The following is an 18,827-nucleotide window of genomic DNA, read 5'->3' as shown; positions in this document are numbered from 1 at the left end:
GAGAGCTCAGATTCAGGTACCATTCTGAGGCTTACAGCACCATCTAGTGACTGATGGTGATAACAGGTTGGAAAACAGACAGTTGCATCAATGGCTTGTTTTCCTCACATGGCTGGCAGGCCCATACATATATTCTATGAATGCATTTAAGTAATGTGCAATGCAATGCATTAGAACATCTTATGTTTACTAACCTATGTGTTTAAGCATGAAAATGTTTTATTTCTTCAATTTATTCTGCCCGGTCCTCATGTGAGTCAGTATACACAAACGAGGTGCCAGTGTGTAACTTTGTCCATGTATTGATGCCTCTGACGTACTACTTCAAACGCATATTACTGCTTGTTCCTGTCTGTCAGTTTGTGTTTGGTCTGGGTAGATTTTAAAACTTTTATCTCTTTGTAACATGTACATGACCTTAAAAATAGAGCCTAGGTTACTTTTCACTTAAGAAAAACAAGGATTTAACAAGTAAAATATAGTTTTTCCTTCCCTCCCATTCCTTAATCCATCCATCTGTCCCTTCCTTTCGCCTCCTTCTTTCACTAATTTGAAGCAAGCAACAAATTTGTTTAGGTGAAAGTGAAATAAAAGTATACATTTTATTTACATGTTGTAATGGAATAAAGGCAAAAGTAATGTGACAAATACTTTGTCACACAATATTACACCACTGCTTGTAGTATGGATTATGATTTATGATTATTGTATGTAACCTTAAAGCAACACAGCACCACAATGGTAAGACATTTTTAAAAAAATAAATAAATACACAATAGAAACCCATGAAATGTTAAGAAAAGTAATATTCTTTATAGTTGTATATAAAAGAAATACAGCTATACACCTTTTGAATTCTACGTTCTTTCTGTCACAAAAGACTGACGAGGCTTAATTGCTTCATAAGCTCATCATAAACGTTCAAACTCAACAGACAAAAAATAAAACTCACCCAAACTATCTTAGTTACTCTTGCTAGTAATCTGGTTAGTAAGCTCACCGGCTGTTTAAAGTCTTATAACTTCTCCCTCCACCACAAGGTGTCACTGTGCAATACATACAATTGAAAGAGGAGCGCCTCCACAGCACATGCCTCTCACCCAAATATGATCACTTCTGGCTCCAAAAAAGATGGACATCATCTATTAGTTTATGAAACAGGAGTTCAAAAACTAATAGGTGATGTCACAGTAGCTACATTAATTATTTACTCAGTCGATCTTCGCCTGACGAAGATCTCTGTTGAATGGAAATGAAGCAGAATTATAAATTACTGGAAGCTTTTCATACAGAGTGCAGATTTCCTGTCTGACTCTTGCCTTAGTTTGATTTTTTGATCCTGCACCTGTAAAAGTTTTTTGGATGTGTGTTCCCTCCACCTTGCTCATGGTAACAACATGGCTAAAGAAACAGAATATCACAGTTCAGCAGCAAGTTGACTCTTCTCACTCACTGTAATTTTGAACGTTGTCCCTGCTGAAGGTCTGGTGACTGAAAGCTTGACTTTATTATAAATACTTGTATTGGATGTATATGCATAGAGTCTTCTATTCTCCATGTTTTATTCCTTGTAGCTTTGTTATATGAGTGTGATGATGGCTTCAAAAGTGCATACATGATACAGTTCGATTTTTAAACCCTTTCGAGCCAGCAGGGTCAAATGTTGTCATGGCCCAAACGGTTCACGAGTGATGGTGAGGCTGGAAAAAGATGGGCGGTGAGACTTTGTGTTGGCCTACTGTTAGTGTAGGTGTGTCAGCCGAGTGATACAGAGCTTTTGAGCTCTGATTTTTTTATTGAAGGATGTGGTTTTACAAAAAAAAAGATATTTTATTCAACCTTGTGATACTGTTTACCTGAGTGAATAAAACATGTGGGATGGCACTTACCAGCCTGGCAACAGCTTCACTCATCCTCCCACTCTTTCCTTTAAAGTTGGGCAAGTAACTTTTGACAAAAGCAGAAATAACACATTTTTCAACACACAGCTGCTTTTATTTTGGCACTGGAGTAAAATCTTTCTTTAATTCCATGAATTTTATCTTCACATTTGTGCACTTCTCCAGAGTTCATTGTCTGATAAAAATGATAACACCTTCATTTTCCATTAAGTTAAGCACAACTATTTGGCTCACACCTGTGCTGGAAAAAATACATAAACTGTGTTTATTTGTAATTTGATTAAACACAATTCAATAAGAATATGTATCAATTTTATCGTAAAAAATCGTAAAGTGCTACCAACTACATTTTGAGACAGGGTCCGTCTGCAAGCAATAGATACAAATTCAGCCTTTTGCATGAAACATTTTTGCCGATATTTTACTTTATGCAAATGTGCAAATAATCTGATAACCAAAACCCAGCAGCAATTTTTATTTTTTTTTTTTGGTTTTGTTGTTGTTTTTTGTCCCAGGGACAGTTGCCCACTTACCAAATGTAGTCCCACCGTGACATCCGAGCTGAAAAATAAAATCCATAGCTGATGTAACTGCTGACTCATGCTGCACTGTAATGCTTTTGGATTGTTTGGCTTGTCGGGGCCTGCACTGCTGTACACTCACTTTGACTATCTGATTCAGCCATCAGCTGCTCATATTCTCACATAGACGCCGTTTTAACGCCTACCGATGGTTCTTGAAAACTTACAGCCTCATATCACAGGATCTTTATCTGCGGTTTTTATGTCGTAAGAATATACGACTGTGCGTCTTATTTTGATAGTTTTCACAACACCGTAACAGATAAGCAATGGTGGAGAGTCAGTAGGCTTTATTTGTTCAAGTACTTCACTTGGGTGCAATTTAAAGTTACTTGAGTATATCCATTCTCTGCTATCTTACAATATACTGACACAAGTAAGTACAAATCATTACTTTAACAGTGGTACAATTGTATAAAACCAAACATACAAAAGAAAAAAGAAAAAAAAAAGTAGACACAAATATAAACACACACTGGGGTTTAAACAGGAAGGAAATCCAGGCACTCTAAAAGTGTGAAAAACGGGATAAAAGTGGAGGAATTATAGTTGTAGTGGCTAAATCATTAAAAACCACTGCAAGTTTTCGTTAGGGCTTTAAAAACATATGCATTATAGATATGGCCCCACCTACATAGCTGCAGGAACTAATAGGAAGTCATTACATAACTCAGATAACAAAATGACAGGTAAAACACAATGAATATCAAACCATAATGACAAAACAAAGAGAACATAAAATCAGATACCACAAACCACACACACACACACACACACACACACACACACACACACACACACACACGAGAGAGAGAGAGACAGAAATCACAGAACATGTGAAACCAATGTCCTCATTAAGGCCAGGAAAAAGCATCAGATGATGGATCCAAAAAGCTTCCCTGTGATTAAGTTTCACAGGGTGTACTGAATTAGTGATAAAGTTTTTTATTACACACTTTTTAGTTTTATTTTGTTTTATGAAAATGTGATGTGTCTAGATCTGAATTTATAAAAGTGGTATATGAGGATTATTTCTTTAAATATTTAATATTATGATGAATATAAATTGTAGCGAAAATAATGAGAATATTAATATGTATTGATAACTTCTCATTCTTTAAGAAATTGTATATATACTGTATATATATATATATATATATATATATATATATATATACATACATACCTGTCCAACATTCTTAGAAATTTAAACGAGCATTTAAAGAATAAAAAGTCATTCAGACTTTTAACCCTCAAAAATAATGTTTGAAAACCAAAAAATGATATACACACAATTTAAATTTACATTAATATTGTTCCACATTTTAACCTTTTTAACATTTTAACCCCAACAACAGGAATGCATTTCCTTTTGATCTCCTATTTAGCTTTTCATACAAAATAATTATACTGACTCTCCTGTACTAAAAAAAAAAAAAAAAGTTTGAACACATTCTGGGAGTGAATTAATGTATGTATTTGTTTATTTATGCCCTAAACGTTATTTACATTATTTGATTAGTTATTATATTATTAATAGTTCGGGTTAGTTTTTTTATTACACATATATTTAAATTAAGATATTTATCTAGACCATTTTAAAAGTGGTGTACTTTTCTTTACATATTTAATTTTCTGAATATAAATTGCAGCTAAAATAATGCGCTAATTAAATATATAATAATAGAAAAAATCGCTCTTTGAAAAATCTGGATTTTTTTGACTATCACTAGTCTACTCGTACTTAAAGGTGGTAATTTTTGTCTTTTTCTTAAAAACATATAAACAGCTCTTCCACTGCTGCAGATAAGCATCGCTCTGAAAGAGCAGCACGCTCAACTGTCGTGTTTTGATGACGCAATCACTGGGACTTTCCGGATACGTCACTCGGGGCTTCCGAGTTATTAAGCTAGCTCTTCCTCTGTGTTCATGTCGTTAGACGCCGAAAACGTCGCCTCGTAGCTCCGGAGTACACACAAAAAGGGACCATGAACACGCCAAAGGCTCCAAACAACGCCGACGGGTTTGAATATTGAGACGTGGTGGTCGGGAGCGACGGTCAGACCGAGAAGGCGGAATGTCAACAACGCGGCCCCTCCTCGGGATGAGACGAGTCACCGAGCTAACGTGCCCGGAGCAGCCGACCAGCAGGCTCCCCGCGTCCGCCGCGAGGCAGCAGCCGGAGGCCCCCACCGTGGACGAGTTCACGGTGCTGGAGGATAAAGAAGACGAGCTGAAATGTGCCAAACCTCGAGTGGAGCAGGTTTTTAAAGTAGCGTTCACCATTATCGGTCTGCTGGACCACACGGGACAGCCGCACGGTAGCAAAACATCACGGCAGATATGGCTGCAGCTCAGAGGAAACAGAGACGACGTGTCGAAGGCAAAGGTGAGCTCCTGTTGTGCTGTTTTAATTTTATATAGATATACCAACACTCCGCCGTCACACAGTTGATTTTTACCAAAGATAAAACAGCCACCACACTGGCTAGCTGTCTGCCTGTTCGTGGCTCACACACAGGTGCATCAGTGTCAGGTGATTGGCACCTGTGTCTGCAATTTTTTATCTCACAATTCATATCTAACATGTAAAACGTCAGAGCTGGGAGAGGATGTCGTATTGTGAATAGATATGGCCTGGATATTTCCTGTTTTGTTTGTGTTTTACTGGCCTATAAAGGCTGTGGCACAAAGTTCAGATTAGTTGAGTGGTTTTTACTCAGGCATCACACAGAAAAAAGGGGTCGACAGGTAAACGGGCTGGCCGATTATCAGAGCCGATATTTAGCATTTTGTCTGCATCAGTGTTTTATTGGTCGCCGATTAAATTAATTAATGAAAAAACACCAGGGAAGGAAGTCTGCAATACATGCAGCGAAAGTGTCAGCACGGGAAGAACGTTTTCTTTGTAAAACCTCAGGGAGCTATTTTTATTTGTTTATTTTTAAAATTAATTTTCACTGAAGTTTATTTTTAAAAAAAAGTTGCAGGGAACTTGCTGTATACGATGCTGAAAGTTTTAGTTCTGATTAAGCATTTGCTAAAGACAAAGGTTTGTGTTGGAGTTTGATTTCGACAGAAATATTTTAATTTTTATTGTAAATGTTTAAAACAATATTGGTTTTTTGTCTCATTAAGTACTAATATTCGGTATCAACCCCTAATTCTTAACAATTTAAATTACTCTTTCAAGGATAAAATATTAGTTAGACTTGTAACCCTGAAAAAAAATCTTCTTTTGAAAATCAAAAATCAGTTGCACATTATATACATTACATACATATTACACATTCATATCCACATTGTTGCACATTTTAAACCCCAACAACAGAAACACTAAAAGAAATATTTGCATACATTCTGAGAGTGAATTTGCTTTTGCTCTGGTCATTATTTGCATTATTTTATATTATAACATATCATTAAAAATAAAAGAGAACAGGAGTAGGACTACATAAACAAGCATTTTGCATCCTCCTACTCATTCTGTGAGTTAATGTTGCTTATTGAAAATTGATTATATATGCACAGTATATTTTTTTTCTTTAATATGCATAGTGTTTTATTATTATTATTATTATTATTATTATTATTATTATTATTATATTATATATATTTTTGATATAATGATTATATTATTTTTAATGTTCGAAATGAAGTATATGGAATTCAATTTAATTCAGTTTTCTAGTTTCGGATTTTAAAAAACAGTTAATTTGTTCATTATTATGACACTCCTGACTCGTATTTATAGTAAGACTACTGATTTTGTTGTCTTCTTTAAGGTTGACCCCATAATTCCACACAATAAAACAAATAAAGAAGTATAAGGGAGCAATAAATTATATAGAGGGCTTTAGGCTTTAATGCATCCCTAGATTTATACAGAATTGCCTCTGATATATATATATATATATATATATATATATATATATATATATATATATATATATATATATATATATATATATATATGTATTATAGTCGATAATATGCTGTGTACAATTTAAGTTAATTTTGGTGAAGTTGTAGGCTGGAGATATAACATTAATTACGAATCATAAAGAATGCTTCCTCCCTCATAGCCACCACATCAGCGGTACAAAGGGTTTTTCTTGGAAATAATATCACCCACCTTTAATTTAGTTTAGATAGTCTGTGCAAGCAAGAGTAGTCATAACGTTCCTAATATATCACCATTTTGATAACATACCACAATGTCAATAGCGATATTGTAGTGTGTTATCAAAAATATCATAACATTTCGTTTTGCCAACGTATTGAGAGTTGTCGCTGGCCAACAGTCTACACTTAAAATGCGGTCATGAACACAGTCACACCTATGGGTAAAGACCGATCATTAACTCTTTGAAAACTGGAGTGACATCAGTTTTCTTTAAAACTTTGATCCTTGAGCAAATTTGTTGTGATTTCTTTGATTGTGAAACGTGATTATTGAACTGATTACTGTTAAATAAATGTCTATAATTCTTTGAAACAAAATGCACTTATTGTGTTAATTATTAGAGACTATATCAAAATACAGCACAGCCACTGTAAGAGAGGTTTCTAGGAGGCTACAACTAAGAACTTTTTTTTTCCAATTTATTTGTCACCTGAAATCTTATTCATACAATTTCAGTAGAAATTCCAAATACCCGTAATTTCCTCTCTGCCTTGCATTTCCCACCAATGAGTCAGTATACAGTGCCCAGTCAAGCCCTCAATGATGTGGACACGGAAGTACTTGACGCTGTCCACCCTCCATCATTATGTGCAAAACCGAAGTTTAAATTGACAGAATACTTTTTATTTTTATCATACTACTGAGCAAAGATAAAACGTACTAGCAAGAAGCACTTTGTTTTGCCAGCATTTTACTCTTTGAAACCAGAGCAAATTGGCTTCATTTCTTTTAAAAGCATAGCAAGATGGCAGTAAGCATTGAAAGGAGAAATGACCCAAGAATTAGCAGGAAATTAGTAAGAAATACTAGAAATTACCTTAAAATTAGAAAAACAAAAAGATCAAATTAAATAAGGAAATGACCTTGAAAAAGTGCTTGGAAAATGTATAATAATTTTGTAACAAAATTTTAAATATGTATTTGTGATAATTCTAAATGTAGTTTTTCCCTAGCTTTTTTATTTTTTTCCCTTGACATTTCTAACGGTTTGTGAAACATTTTATTACCAAGTGGCTCATTGCCTTTTCCCCATGTTTTAAAAGAAAAGGCATGAATTTGCTCAGGCTTTAAAGGTTTAAATACTTGCGAAAGGTTCTGAAAGCAGCACAAGAAGTGAAAAAAGTTAGATAAAACTACATTAAATTTAAAAAGTGATGTCACTTTAGGTTTTACAGGGTAAAATTTCAAGCAACCATAAACGGTCAAAAGCTCGAGGTGACAGAAAGGGAATTATTGAGAGTCCAGTGAGAAGCAAACATAATATATTGATAAATCACAAGATATCATATGATACATTGCAGCATTTTGAAAACTTATTTTGCCATTTTTGGCAACATGTGTACAGATATTACAACACATTGTAAGACTTTCTTACTCAATTAACGCCTCTTGTTGTGAGGGATTAGATACCAAGGGCCATGTATTGTGCTAGTAACAGTTGCGCAACTCTTATTTCCAAACAAATATTTTCTCACCACAAACTACCATCTTGCAGGACTTGTGGATCCTGGGGATGTCCAAATGGGAAGTTATGTTGCTGCTTATTTATTGAATTGTATCAGACAGCAAGATACATAATAAGCATGTGATGACAGTAGTTGTCTATCATGTAGTCTTGCAAAGGCAATATTTCTTTATGTCTTCAGTTTGAGCTTCATCATCAGATCGTTTCAGAGGCACCCAGTTTTCCTCTTTGGTTCAAAATCCTCAAATTTCACACTAAAGTTAACTTCACAAACAGTCAATTTAAAAGGCATCTGGGCCCAAGATGCATTTAGAGATTAGATATTACACTAAAGCATGCAAAATAGCATCTGTTGCATTTATTTATTCCTGTGTGATTTCCCATGAAAGAGCATCTGTCACACTTCTGCATCTTGTGTCATGAGTCTCTCTTTAGTGCGTGAGTCGCTCCCCCCGTAACCAGCTGTTCCAAGCTCTGCCAGTCAACCGAGAATGTGATGTGGAAATGGTAATTTTACAGTCAGTCTGCTCAGCTCATGTTAGGAAGACACAGGAGTCAAATATGGCTTCCTGCATAACCGTAAGTTATGTTCCTCTAGTTTGGGAAATCACTGCCATGATTCCCATAACAAGCTTTCTCATCATGTAGTTTCACAAGTTTGCGTCTAACTTTGACCACAAGAAAAAATGCTGCACGTGATTGAAAATTGTCTGGATTTTTATTTTCTCCTTCTACGCTCTGCCGCAGTTTGAAGCTGCTTGTCACAGCATCAGCAAGTCAGCAATGAAAAGCTGTTTGCTTGACTTACAGAAGCGCAACACAGTTTGTGACAGACTGCATTCAGTTTTATTGAAAATGAATCAATGGCTGGCAGCCTAAGTATTTGCTTCTTGTACCCAAATGTCATGTTTTACTTTGTAGTCTAATTTGGCTATATTAAATGGGGTGAGTGATTCAAGTAGCTTTTACAGGGTTGGTACAGTCATGACTGGAAAAGAAATGGAATTTTCAAAAAGCAAAAATTGTAGGCCTGGAAAATTTTTTAAAAGTCATGGAGTTTTGGCTCCCAAACCTGTAAGGGCTGTCGGAAAATTTAAAAATTCAACGATAATTTCTGTTTTTACAGTTTCTGGCTGTGATAAATAATGTAGGTTTTTTTCATCCAAATGAAGTCATGTTTTCTACAAAAATCACCAAAAAAAATTAATGAAAAAAAAAGATTGCCAGATTTTTTCTTTAAAAATGGTCAAATGTTTTCTTTAAAAAATAATCAATAAAATATAAAACATAAGTCCCCCCAAAGTGCTTAAAAAATTACTTGACGTGCCACTCCCCCTTTTTGCACGACCTCCTGACCTCATAAATAACCAACAGCCCCTTAGTTATAATAAAATATTCAGTTATTATGAATATTCAATATTCATTTTTTTTTAAATATCATCCATTATTTAAAAAAGCTGTTATATAGTAATGGGGGGAAAAACAATAAGGAGTATCTGCGGTCATTTCAGAAAATAATGGTTTTAAAAATTTGCCTCAAATCATATAAAAGTCATTGAAAATTTGTGAAAATGTGTATGAAACTTGCTTTTAGGTCTCAGAGGCCCCGGTTAGATGTAGCATCACTGATATGGAAAGTTTTTATAGTCAGATTAGTTTCTTTCCAAACACATAACTTTGGTTTGATAACTTACACGTTGATTTGTTCAATTGAAATAAAGCCAAAAGACTATCACTGTGTTTTATGTCTGACCATTAATTACTGGAGCTACTTGTGTTCTGTTTGATTGGTGTGTGCTGTATTTTACTACCGGAAATCCCAACTCATTTTATTGGTCATTCGATTTTTAAAGCCGCACCCAAATATTTGTGATCTGGCTCGCTCTCAAATCTGACTTCCTTTCTTTCTGTGCCACTGAGTCATTTTACTTTCTCAGTATTGAGTTGTGTGTGTCTGCATGTACTTTTACACACTAATGTGAAAGAAATGTGACACAGTATCTGTTTCTGAAGTTACCACACCCACCTGCAGCTGATTCATCCAGACATTTCCCATGGCCAGGAGATTCCCTAAATTAATGTGGGGAGTGTTTAGTTTCAGCACGTGTCAACTCTACTGTTTTACAGAGAGATGCGGTGTGTGTGTGTGTGTGTGTGTGTGTGTGTGTGTGTGTGTGTGTGTGTGTGTGTGTGTGTGTGTGTGTGTGCGCAAGCAAGCAAGCAAGCACATACAACAGGGTTCCTGCAGATTCTTAATTCAATCCATTAATCTAAAAACAAGGCCTTTAATTTGTATTAAAATTACTTAAATTAAATTACGTAATTTAAGTAAATTACTTAACTTAAATTACTTTTTCAAAAATCATAAAAATGCTCATGCATGGTGTGAAATGATTTTTTTTCTGACATTGTGTTGTAAAAATCTCAAAATAATTGGCAACGTCTATTTTTTGTTAGATAATCTCATAAATTCCTCTTCTTGAACTTCGCCTGATGGGAATTTAAGCAGTGGAATATCGCGTGCAGAGTGTGAAACACAAAGTTGCCTAAAAAACTGTCCATAAATGACAGAAATTTCCACTTCTGTGGGTAAACCAAAAATAATCTTTTATGATAATTCTTTCATGTGCTCTACTCTAAAAAGAGTTGTTTTAGATAATCAAACTTTTTCTCTCGACAAAAAAAAACACGTTTTATGTTACAATTAACATATGGGCAAAACAAAACTATCCTTTAATTTTGGTTATAAGTATAAATAGTCTTAAACTGCTTTCCAAGTGCCATTAAAGTCTTTAAAAGTCTTAAATCTAACTCGCCTTAAGCTGCAGGAACACTGATAAAAGCAATTTTGGCACTGGCTCTGTAAAGGAAATGTGTAATTTTGTTTAATGTGCTTCATTCTGAATTTTGCCAAAATCAAAAAAAAACCTTTCACTGAAATTCTTGTACTCTGGAAAGTCCTGTTTGGCCTCTGTGGTTTTTATATTATTTTGTAAATGTGTGCTTTTGTTGTGCTTGTTTGTCGAGCTACAGAAAGCAGCAGTCATGTTTAATAATTAGTCTCAACACTGTTTTTTCTTGTCTTTGTGGTGCAGGAATATGTGCGAGGACTCTGTGATCCAGAGCTGCAGAAAGAAGAGCGGTACCCGGTGGACATGCACTGTATTTTCGCTGGTGCCCGGGGCCTCTTCTTGGACAGGCTCATACGAGACACAAGTGCTGAGGTTGTGGTGCCTGAGCCGGGCCGCCTGCGGTTGCTGGGCCGGGCTGAACCCGTCGTGATGGCCCAGAGCAGAGTTCAGCAATTTGTAGCATTATTTCAGGTAGCATACTAATAATCTGTGATCTCACGCATTTTTGCCACTTTTATGTACTTTGGCCTTAAATCTATTAGTTTGAGAAGTCTTCACAGCAACTCTATTTTTCTTACTGAAGATCTGTGTGTTTGTGTCCGCTCCAGGAGAAGCGAAGTCTACCGAGTGACAGAGAGCCTGCGGTGAAACGAGCGTTCAAGTCCTTTGTGGAGGAAAGGGATGATAAGTACACTATGGAGCTTCTTCTGCTACCCAGTGCCCTGAAGGAGGAGTTACTGGGACTGGCTCATAGCCCCACTACCACAAACACATCCTCCCTGGTTAGTCTAAACCTTTTTTTAAAAACATGATTTATTACAGTACAGCCCGGCCACTGTGTCCTGCTGACGTCCCTTTGGATAACAGCAGCATGTTAAGAAAACAGTAAAATGTATCTACTGGGATTTTGGGATTATCACCTCATGCTGCGAGTGAGACTTTAGGTTTGAAAGGTGAGGTATCCCACCCATGTCTGGGTCACTGCTGCACTTCAAAGTGTGGCTTTATTTCTTTCAAAAACATGGGAAGAAGGCAATTAGCAACTTAATGAGAAATGGCCCAAATATTAGCAATATATTTGTAAAAAGTTACAAAACCAACTGTGTAAATTAGCACATAAAAGGAAAAAAACAATAAAAACACAAAACAGCAGATTAAGTGCTGTTGACTGTCACACTACACTTTGGTAGAGGCTGCATCGTCCCCGTCGGAGAGAGAGCCCTCCGCAGTGTATCGCTTAGAGATAACATTATCTTTTTTCTTAGGCTTAGATGTGGTGTATTTACAGCTCACAGAAAATTTTAATGTGTATTGTCTGTCATCAAGTGCAAGATGGGTCAAGGTTGTTATGTTCAGATTTTGCAATAAAATAAAAAATTGGCAGCTACTAAGTTAGATAATTAACACATTGAAGTAAATATCCATAACAGGATATTTTAGAAACTATGGTTGAAGAAGCAAGAAATGCCCAATAAAAGTGGGAATTTGGCTTAAATGACACTAAAACAGCCGGAGAGGGAGCTGCTGACTTTGCAGCCACCACCACAGCTGCTCCAGAGTCTGCAGGGCCACCATCAGATTTGTTTGCCCTTTACAGGCCATTCAGCCAATCTGTACTGGTGTTAGTTCCCACGACTCATCTCAAGAAAACCCTGTTGCTTTTCCAGACGGTGTGGTGATCAATTCAAGTGGATCTTGTACAGTATGGTACAAATGCTGTCTTTTGCAGGGCCTGTAGGCATTTTCCACAGGCTCACACTGAGTTTACATTTGCAAGAAGTGGTTGCTGTGTGTGTTCGCTCCATAAACAAAGACGTGATAAAAGAGAGAGGGCTGTTGGGTTTGTGGAAACAGCTGACATGCTAGCAGAGGGAATTCCAAAGAGGATTCTGAAAATGCTTAAGCGCCTAGATTTGGACCCAGCGCTGTGTGTGGGTTTAACGGTGCTTCTGTCACATTGGGAAATAGAGTCGGGGGGTGAATGTCATGACATGTCATGCATGTCAAGACAGACATTAGAACATGCAGTGTAAGGACACTATAATCTTGAAAAAGGTATAATGTTTTCGCAAGCACATATCAAGGCCAAGACTTTGCTTCTGTGTGCTGCTCATTTTGACTCATTGCTACAACAAATATCTGCGTATACAGGCAGTAGACAGTAGAAAAATAGCCAATAGCCTGTCTTCTAGAGAGACTGCATTTCTGCGAATGTGTTTTGCCACTCAACAGAGACTGTTTACCTGCCACTCATCCGAGATCGCTCAAAATTACTCAGACTACAAACAGAAATGAGAGCGTTTCCTGCATATTCTACATTCATATGCAGATATGTATTTAAAGAAATTATGCACACTGCAACTTTCACAACAAACATGCTAGATTCATGAAGCTACAGCAACATAAGCACCCCAACCAAAATCTCTGGATTTGAAAGTTTAACTAGTTGGCTGGGGCAGTATTACAGTATACCAGGGTATTTATTAATCCTGAAGGTATGTATTTAATAATGTCATAAATAGAAGTACTTCTCTTTTTGTTAAGCTCATTGTATGTAGTGCACAGCATGCACCACCAGCTCAGTCTGCAGTCTCTAGTGGCAGAAACTGGCAGTTGAGCTGAAAGACACAGTGACACCTGGTAGTGGAGGGAGATGTTACAGGACTGTGAACAGCCGGCGGCCAGCAGGCAGAGAGATTGTGGGGAATAACAGTATGTTTTTTACATCTAACTTGGTAAATTAAGGATTTATTTCAACCAAACCAGGGCTGGTGATTGTTGGAACAGTGGACTTACTTACCTTTGCAGCTTTAAACCAAAAAAAGTTTCTTGTTTTTTCTAAAGTCATAAAAAAAAAAATTCAGAGCAACCTTTGAACTGCAGTCTTTAATGTTATCTAAAACGTGCTGCATTACTCTGCAGATTGAAATCTTCAAGACCGACTTCATGAGGTTGAGAGATAACACCGATGTTGATATTGTCAAAATCCTTAAAATCACTGAGCAGCTCATAGCTAAGCATGAAAAATTTACTGGGATGTCACTGCTTCATGGCAGCAGGCATTATCAATGAAACTCCCTGTTGATACAGGAACATTAGGAAAATCATCAAGTGTTTTTAGCAACAGCTGTGGAATAGTATCCTTGGCAAGACCGATATCTTTTTCTCTGAGGCTCATCACAGTTACACCTGCTTAATGCCTGTTAGAGGCTATTATGTCAAGTCTGTGTTTCTGATCTGGTGGTAAAGAAAGGTAAACTTTTGTTGTTTCTTTTTGGTATCACTTTAGTAGATTTTGAACATGGAAAATGTAGACTTAAAAAAGAAAATAATGAGGCCTATGCAGTTTTTTTCACAGGCTTGCCCAAATGTTTTTTGTGCCCACGCCACTGCTGCGAAGGCCTGTTTGTCCTTGGCTGCAGGATACCCTTTTATATTAGTCACAATGAAGCAGGTTGTTTTTGTTCCCGTTCTACAAAAAAAATCCTTGGATTTCCAAAAACTAAATCTTTCTGAGACTATTCAAAGCATGTGTTCTGACAGCTGACATTACTGTATTTTAGCGTGATCCGAAGATCAATAGACATGTAAATAGGTTATTGCAAGGTGTATAAACATAACGCTGTCCAATGAGAAAGTTGAGTATGCCTTAAAATTTATGCCTAAAGTTTAAAACCTTTCAGTTAATGAAACATGCAAACATTTATAATTTGTTTATAATTCGGTTCTAATTCAGAGCAAATTATGAAACAGCAGTGAAGTTTAGGACCAAGTCAGATCATTTTGATCTCTGTGCGTTAAGTAAAAACTCAGGGTTTGGTAAGGAGAACCATGTAGGGCACACAGGGAAGTACAATATGAATCATGACTTGTGCAAATGTTTGAGAGGAACTTTTACTCTACTTTTTTTTTAACCGCTGTGATGTTTCCTCTCTCAGGCTCAGCTCAACCAGACACTGCATCCCAGCATGGCAGAGGTCGACCAAGACCGCTCACAGAGCAGCACGCCGGTGACAGAACTCTCAAACCGCATCCTCGGCACAAGCTTTGAAGAGAAAGGGAGCGGAGCGGCAACTGTCGGCGCAGGCGGTAAAGCAGCAGCAGGAGGAGGGATAGGCCTAGGCCCCGAGGCCGTCCTGCTCAACGGCACTCGGCCCTCACACAAGCGGCGCTCATCTGAAAGCGAGACTCGGGACACAAAGAGACAGTACTCTCTTGAGCGGAGGGACGAGTCGCCGGAGAGAGCGAGAGAAAGGGAGCGACAGAGGGACAGAGAGGGCCGGGGGGGCAGTAGCAGCTGTAGATCTAAAACCCCCTCAGCGTCATCATCGCTTTCCTCAGGAAAAGCAAACACAGTCGTCGGTGCCATCATGTTGGACTCCAGTGAAGTCTCAGATGACGGGGAGGCAGTAAGCCCAGAAACCAACCTCCGCTGCCTGGTCAATTTCTTCAGGTAAAGTTCATAAGATTTTGAAAGGGTAGTAAAGTAATCAACTGTTGTTACATATAAGGGCTACTGAGGGAATTACTTGTTAACTAAATATATTATTGTTGTTTAAGAGATCATTGGCAGTTGGAATTAGAATTAAAATTTCTGTTTGTGATTTTGTATCAGGCTATTCAGTGTTTTAGATTTCTAAATAATTGGTTTGCATATTTCAAGTCCGTATGACAGGGTTGCCACAGGCTAGTACTTGAAAGTGCTTGGATTTAAAAAGTACTTGGGTTTAGACTGCTGGGATCTCTGAGTTTAAGCTTCTGTTGGTTGTTTGACTTTTGAAAGATAAATCATCATAGTGCAGTGTGTTTGTGTGTCAGTGCCGAGACTAGGTCCGTCGTGTGCACACTCACCCCTCCCTCCCGTCAAAAGTAACAGGATTATTTTTTCCACCCAACATTACTTGTCTAGCAGGCCTGACAAATGTCAGTGTAATGACCTGTGGTTGCATAACAATAGAATTGAAATTGGCTCAAAGTCCCAAATGATATATATTTGGCAAAATGCTGTTACTGTAAAACATATTAAACTAGAGAAAATGGGCGAATCCTCTCTGAAAACCCCACAAAAAGAGAAAAACACGAGCATGCAGAGAGTACTTTCAAATTGTAAAATATGCAAATTTTTTATACTTAGCTAACCCATTTAATTTTAACAACGCTCAAAAGTTAGGCTAATTTTCGGGGGTGGAAAAATGGTATAGTCATTCCAAAGGGTTCCACTGACCTCTAACCTCAAGAAAATTATGCAGCTTTTTGCATGCTGTATAATTGTGTAATTTTATCTATTATATTTTGAAATTGCTGCCACCTACGAGCTGAGCACACAGGTGCAGCTCATCAGACTGATGTCAGCGGGCAACTGCATCACCAAACCTGGCAAGCACTATTTTGGAGTGTGTAAATTGCCACAGACCTGTGGGTGAAACCAAATCGAAGATGAACTACAGCGCTGCTAAATGGGTGAAAACTGACACACCAGTCAACATCGTGGAAAACTCGGGTCTAAATGACATCCTCAGGTTGGCATGTTTGCTGTCAGTGGCTCAAACTACTAGAATCTGACCCAGCAAGTCCAAGTGTAATGGTGAACTGCAGGTCTTGGTCTTAAAAAGTGCTTAAATAAGCCTTGAAATTTATCATAACAAAGAAGTGGTAACGTTAGTGAAAAAAATACTTATATCTCCAGATGTATATAGAGCTAACTCAGACTGCTGAATCTCTATGTTTGCATTGGTTGAACTTCAGTTGAACACAGTTTTGCACAGAATAAGACTGTGTACCTGTCCTTCATCTTATACACTGGAATGGCTCGAAGAGGGTATTTCTCCTATTTCTCCGCCACTCGTCGCCATAGGAACAATAACAGCCTCATGTAACGCTCTTAGTGTACATGATGGCATGTTAATATTTTTTTAGACAGTTTTGAATAAATAAATAAAACCTTGTTGAAACTCATCTTCTACAGGACCATGGGCTACCAGCAGGAAGTGGTGGAGCGTGTTGTCAAGGAGACGGGACAGACAGAGGATACCTTCCTCATCCTGGAGAAAATTGTCGAGGAAACCAAGCGTTGCGAGGAAGGTTCAAAAGGAGGCGAAAGAGAAAGACGATTGAACTCTGTGCGTTCCCCGGATACTCCCTCATCATCGTCGTCGTCGTCATCATCGTCGTCGTCGTCCACCTCCACGGTGACTCGGTTTAGAGAGAAGGAGCGCGAGCTGAGCAGAGCGTTGGTAGACCCGGGCAGGTCTAAAGAGAACATTAAGCCCAACCAGCATGGAGGAAGTAGCAATGGTCTGGGGCACCGGAGGCAGTGCAGCGGCAGCGAGACCAGCACTCAGCAGGTACAACACTCACAAAAACACTGTTGCCTCTTGATTTACAGACTTTTTTCTTTTTCTCTGATTAAAGGGATACTTTTATCCCTTTGTCATCCAGCTTTGTATTAAAAACAATGTGGATGGGATAAATCGATGAACTGTGGTAGACTTCCCCCTGTCTAATCAGAGCATAGATATGCATTTGCATTTGTAAACATTGTAAACACGAAAAAATGTGGTTTTAAGATGCAAATTAAATAAAATTAATTTAATAAATAATTAAATTAAAGGGTGGATTTGACACCTAACAGAAGAGATGTGTTGGTTAATTAAGCAACATGCCCCCATTAACAGATCCTATTTTAAAAATGTTGAAAAACAAAGAATCTGTTGAAACAAATGTCTTGAATGTCTATTTCTTCTTGTGTATGGGAAAAAAAAGTTTGACATCCCATCAGTAAACTATGATCTCTATGAGGTGAAGAACTTGATTACACCAATTATTAATACACTTTATATTTATAGAGCTAAAGATAATGTTTATGGAGGAAATAAATACTAATTTCAGATGGTTGGAGTCAATTTAATCTGGAAACTTTTTTTCCTTTCCTTGAAGTAGAACATAACAGGAGGGTTAAACTCAGATGCGCTGATCAGTATGTTACCGAGTTGCATATTTCTGGCCTAAAATGCTTTCAGAAACATGTTTTAGCTTACTGTTTATGCATACGCATTATGTCACCTGACAGATGCATTCTGGTAGTTGTACGCTTTCTACCTTTTCAGCAAAAGCAAATGCCTCAGTCCTTCTTCTCTGTTTCCTCTGGTCATGTAGCACCAATTTCAAAAAGTATTTGCATCTTTGTACTGCATAGATGGCCTAGCTTTACATGAGAACTCTCTTCATATCGGTTAAATACTTATTTAAACTCCCAAATTCAATCTTAACCCTCGGGCCGTGAGAAGAGGGAAAAACCAAATCTTCATTTTTAAGTTCCTGGCTAAATCTCAGTTGTACTGGTGAAGTTGCATCTTTGCATCAGAAATTGTCAGTTAACAAAACATTAAGTACTTTACTATCTTTTTCCTTCATCTCACCAGTGAAATCTGCATTTAATCTCTCACCTTACATCACATTTACATCTTTCATGTCTGAGCTCCCATGACTCATGTAAATGTTACCTTCAAAGATACATTCTCCCCGTTTTATCTTCTAACGTGTACTTTCATCTCAAATCATTTCCAATAAATTGCTTCATATCTTATGACTCATCTTACTGGATTTTCAGTATTGTCACACGCCATACTGTCACCTCATTTCATTGATCATTTTAGCTCATCGAGCAGGCCTCGAGTTTATTTATCTAAAGAGAATTATGGCTCGACAATATGGGTAAATTTAATATTGTGATAATCATAAAGTTATCACATTGACGATAATTGCTCACCAATGTATGTGTCATAAAGATGCCGAAAGAATGTGTGATTTTTAAATACCATTTATTCAATTAATTGAGACAAT

The 18,827-nt window shown here is 37.3% G+C and overlaps 1 protein-coding gene across 4 annotated transcripts in view; it reads left to right on the top strand.

Annotated features, from left to right (window-relative positions):
* The first annotated feature begins 4,128 nt into the window (after positions 1–4,128).
* n4bp1 (nedd4 binding protein 1) overlaps positions 4,129–18,827 on the top strand; it is a 32,148-nt gene continuing 17,449 nt past the window's right edge. The window contains exons 1-5 of one of the 4 annotated variants that reach the window (XM_088079713.1): positions 4,129–4,871; positions 11,229–11,456; positions 11,594–11,767; positions 14,924–15,438; positions 16,951–17,329. In XM_088079713.1, coding sequence (XP_087935839.1) covers positions 4,560–4,871; positions 11,229–11,456; positions 11,594–11,767; positions 14,924–15,438; positions 16,951–17,329 — 1,608 coding nt within the window. In that variant the 5' untranslated portion in view covers positions 4,129–4,559. The remainder of the gene's footprint in view (positions 4,872–11,228; positions 11,457–11,593; positions 11,768–14,923; positions 15,439–16,950; positions 17,330–18,827) is intronic. The other 3 variants (XM_088079714.1, XM_088079712.1, XM_042495897.2) reach the window with 3 other exon arrangements.

The sequence above is a fragment of the Plectropomus leopardus genome, chromosome 7 (genome assembly GCF_026936395.1).
Source record: "Plectropomus leopardus strain MGB_pleo_1.0 chromosome 7, ASM2693639v1, whole genome shotgun sequence".
Lineage (NCBI taxonomy): Eukaryota > Metazoa > Chordata > Actinopteri > Perciformes > Serranidae > Plectropomus > Plectropomus leopardus.
Note: the sequence above shows the minus strand (reverse complement) of the source record. Positions and strands in the feature narration are given on the sequence as shown.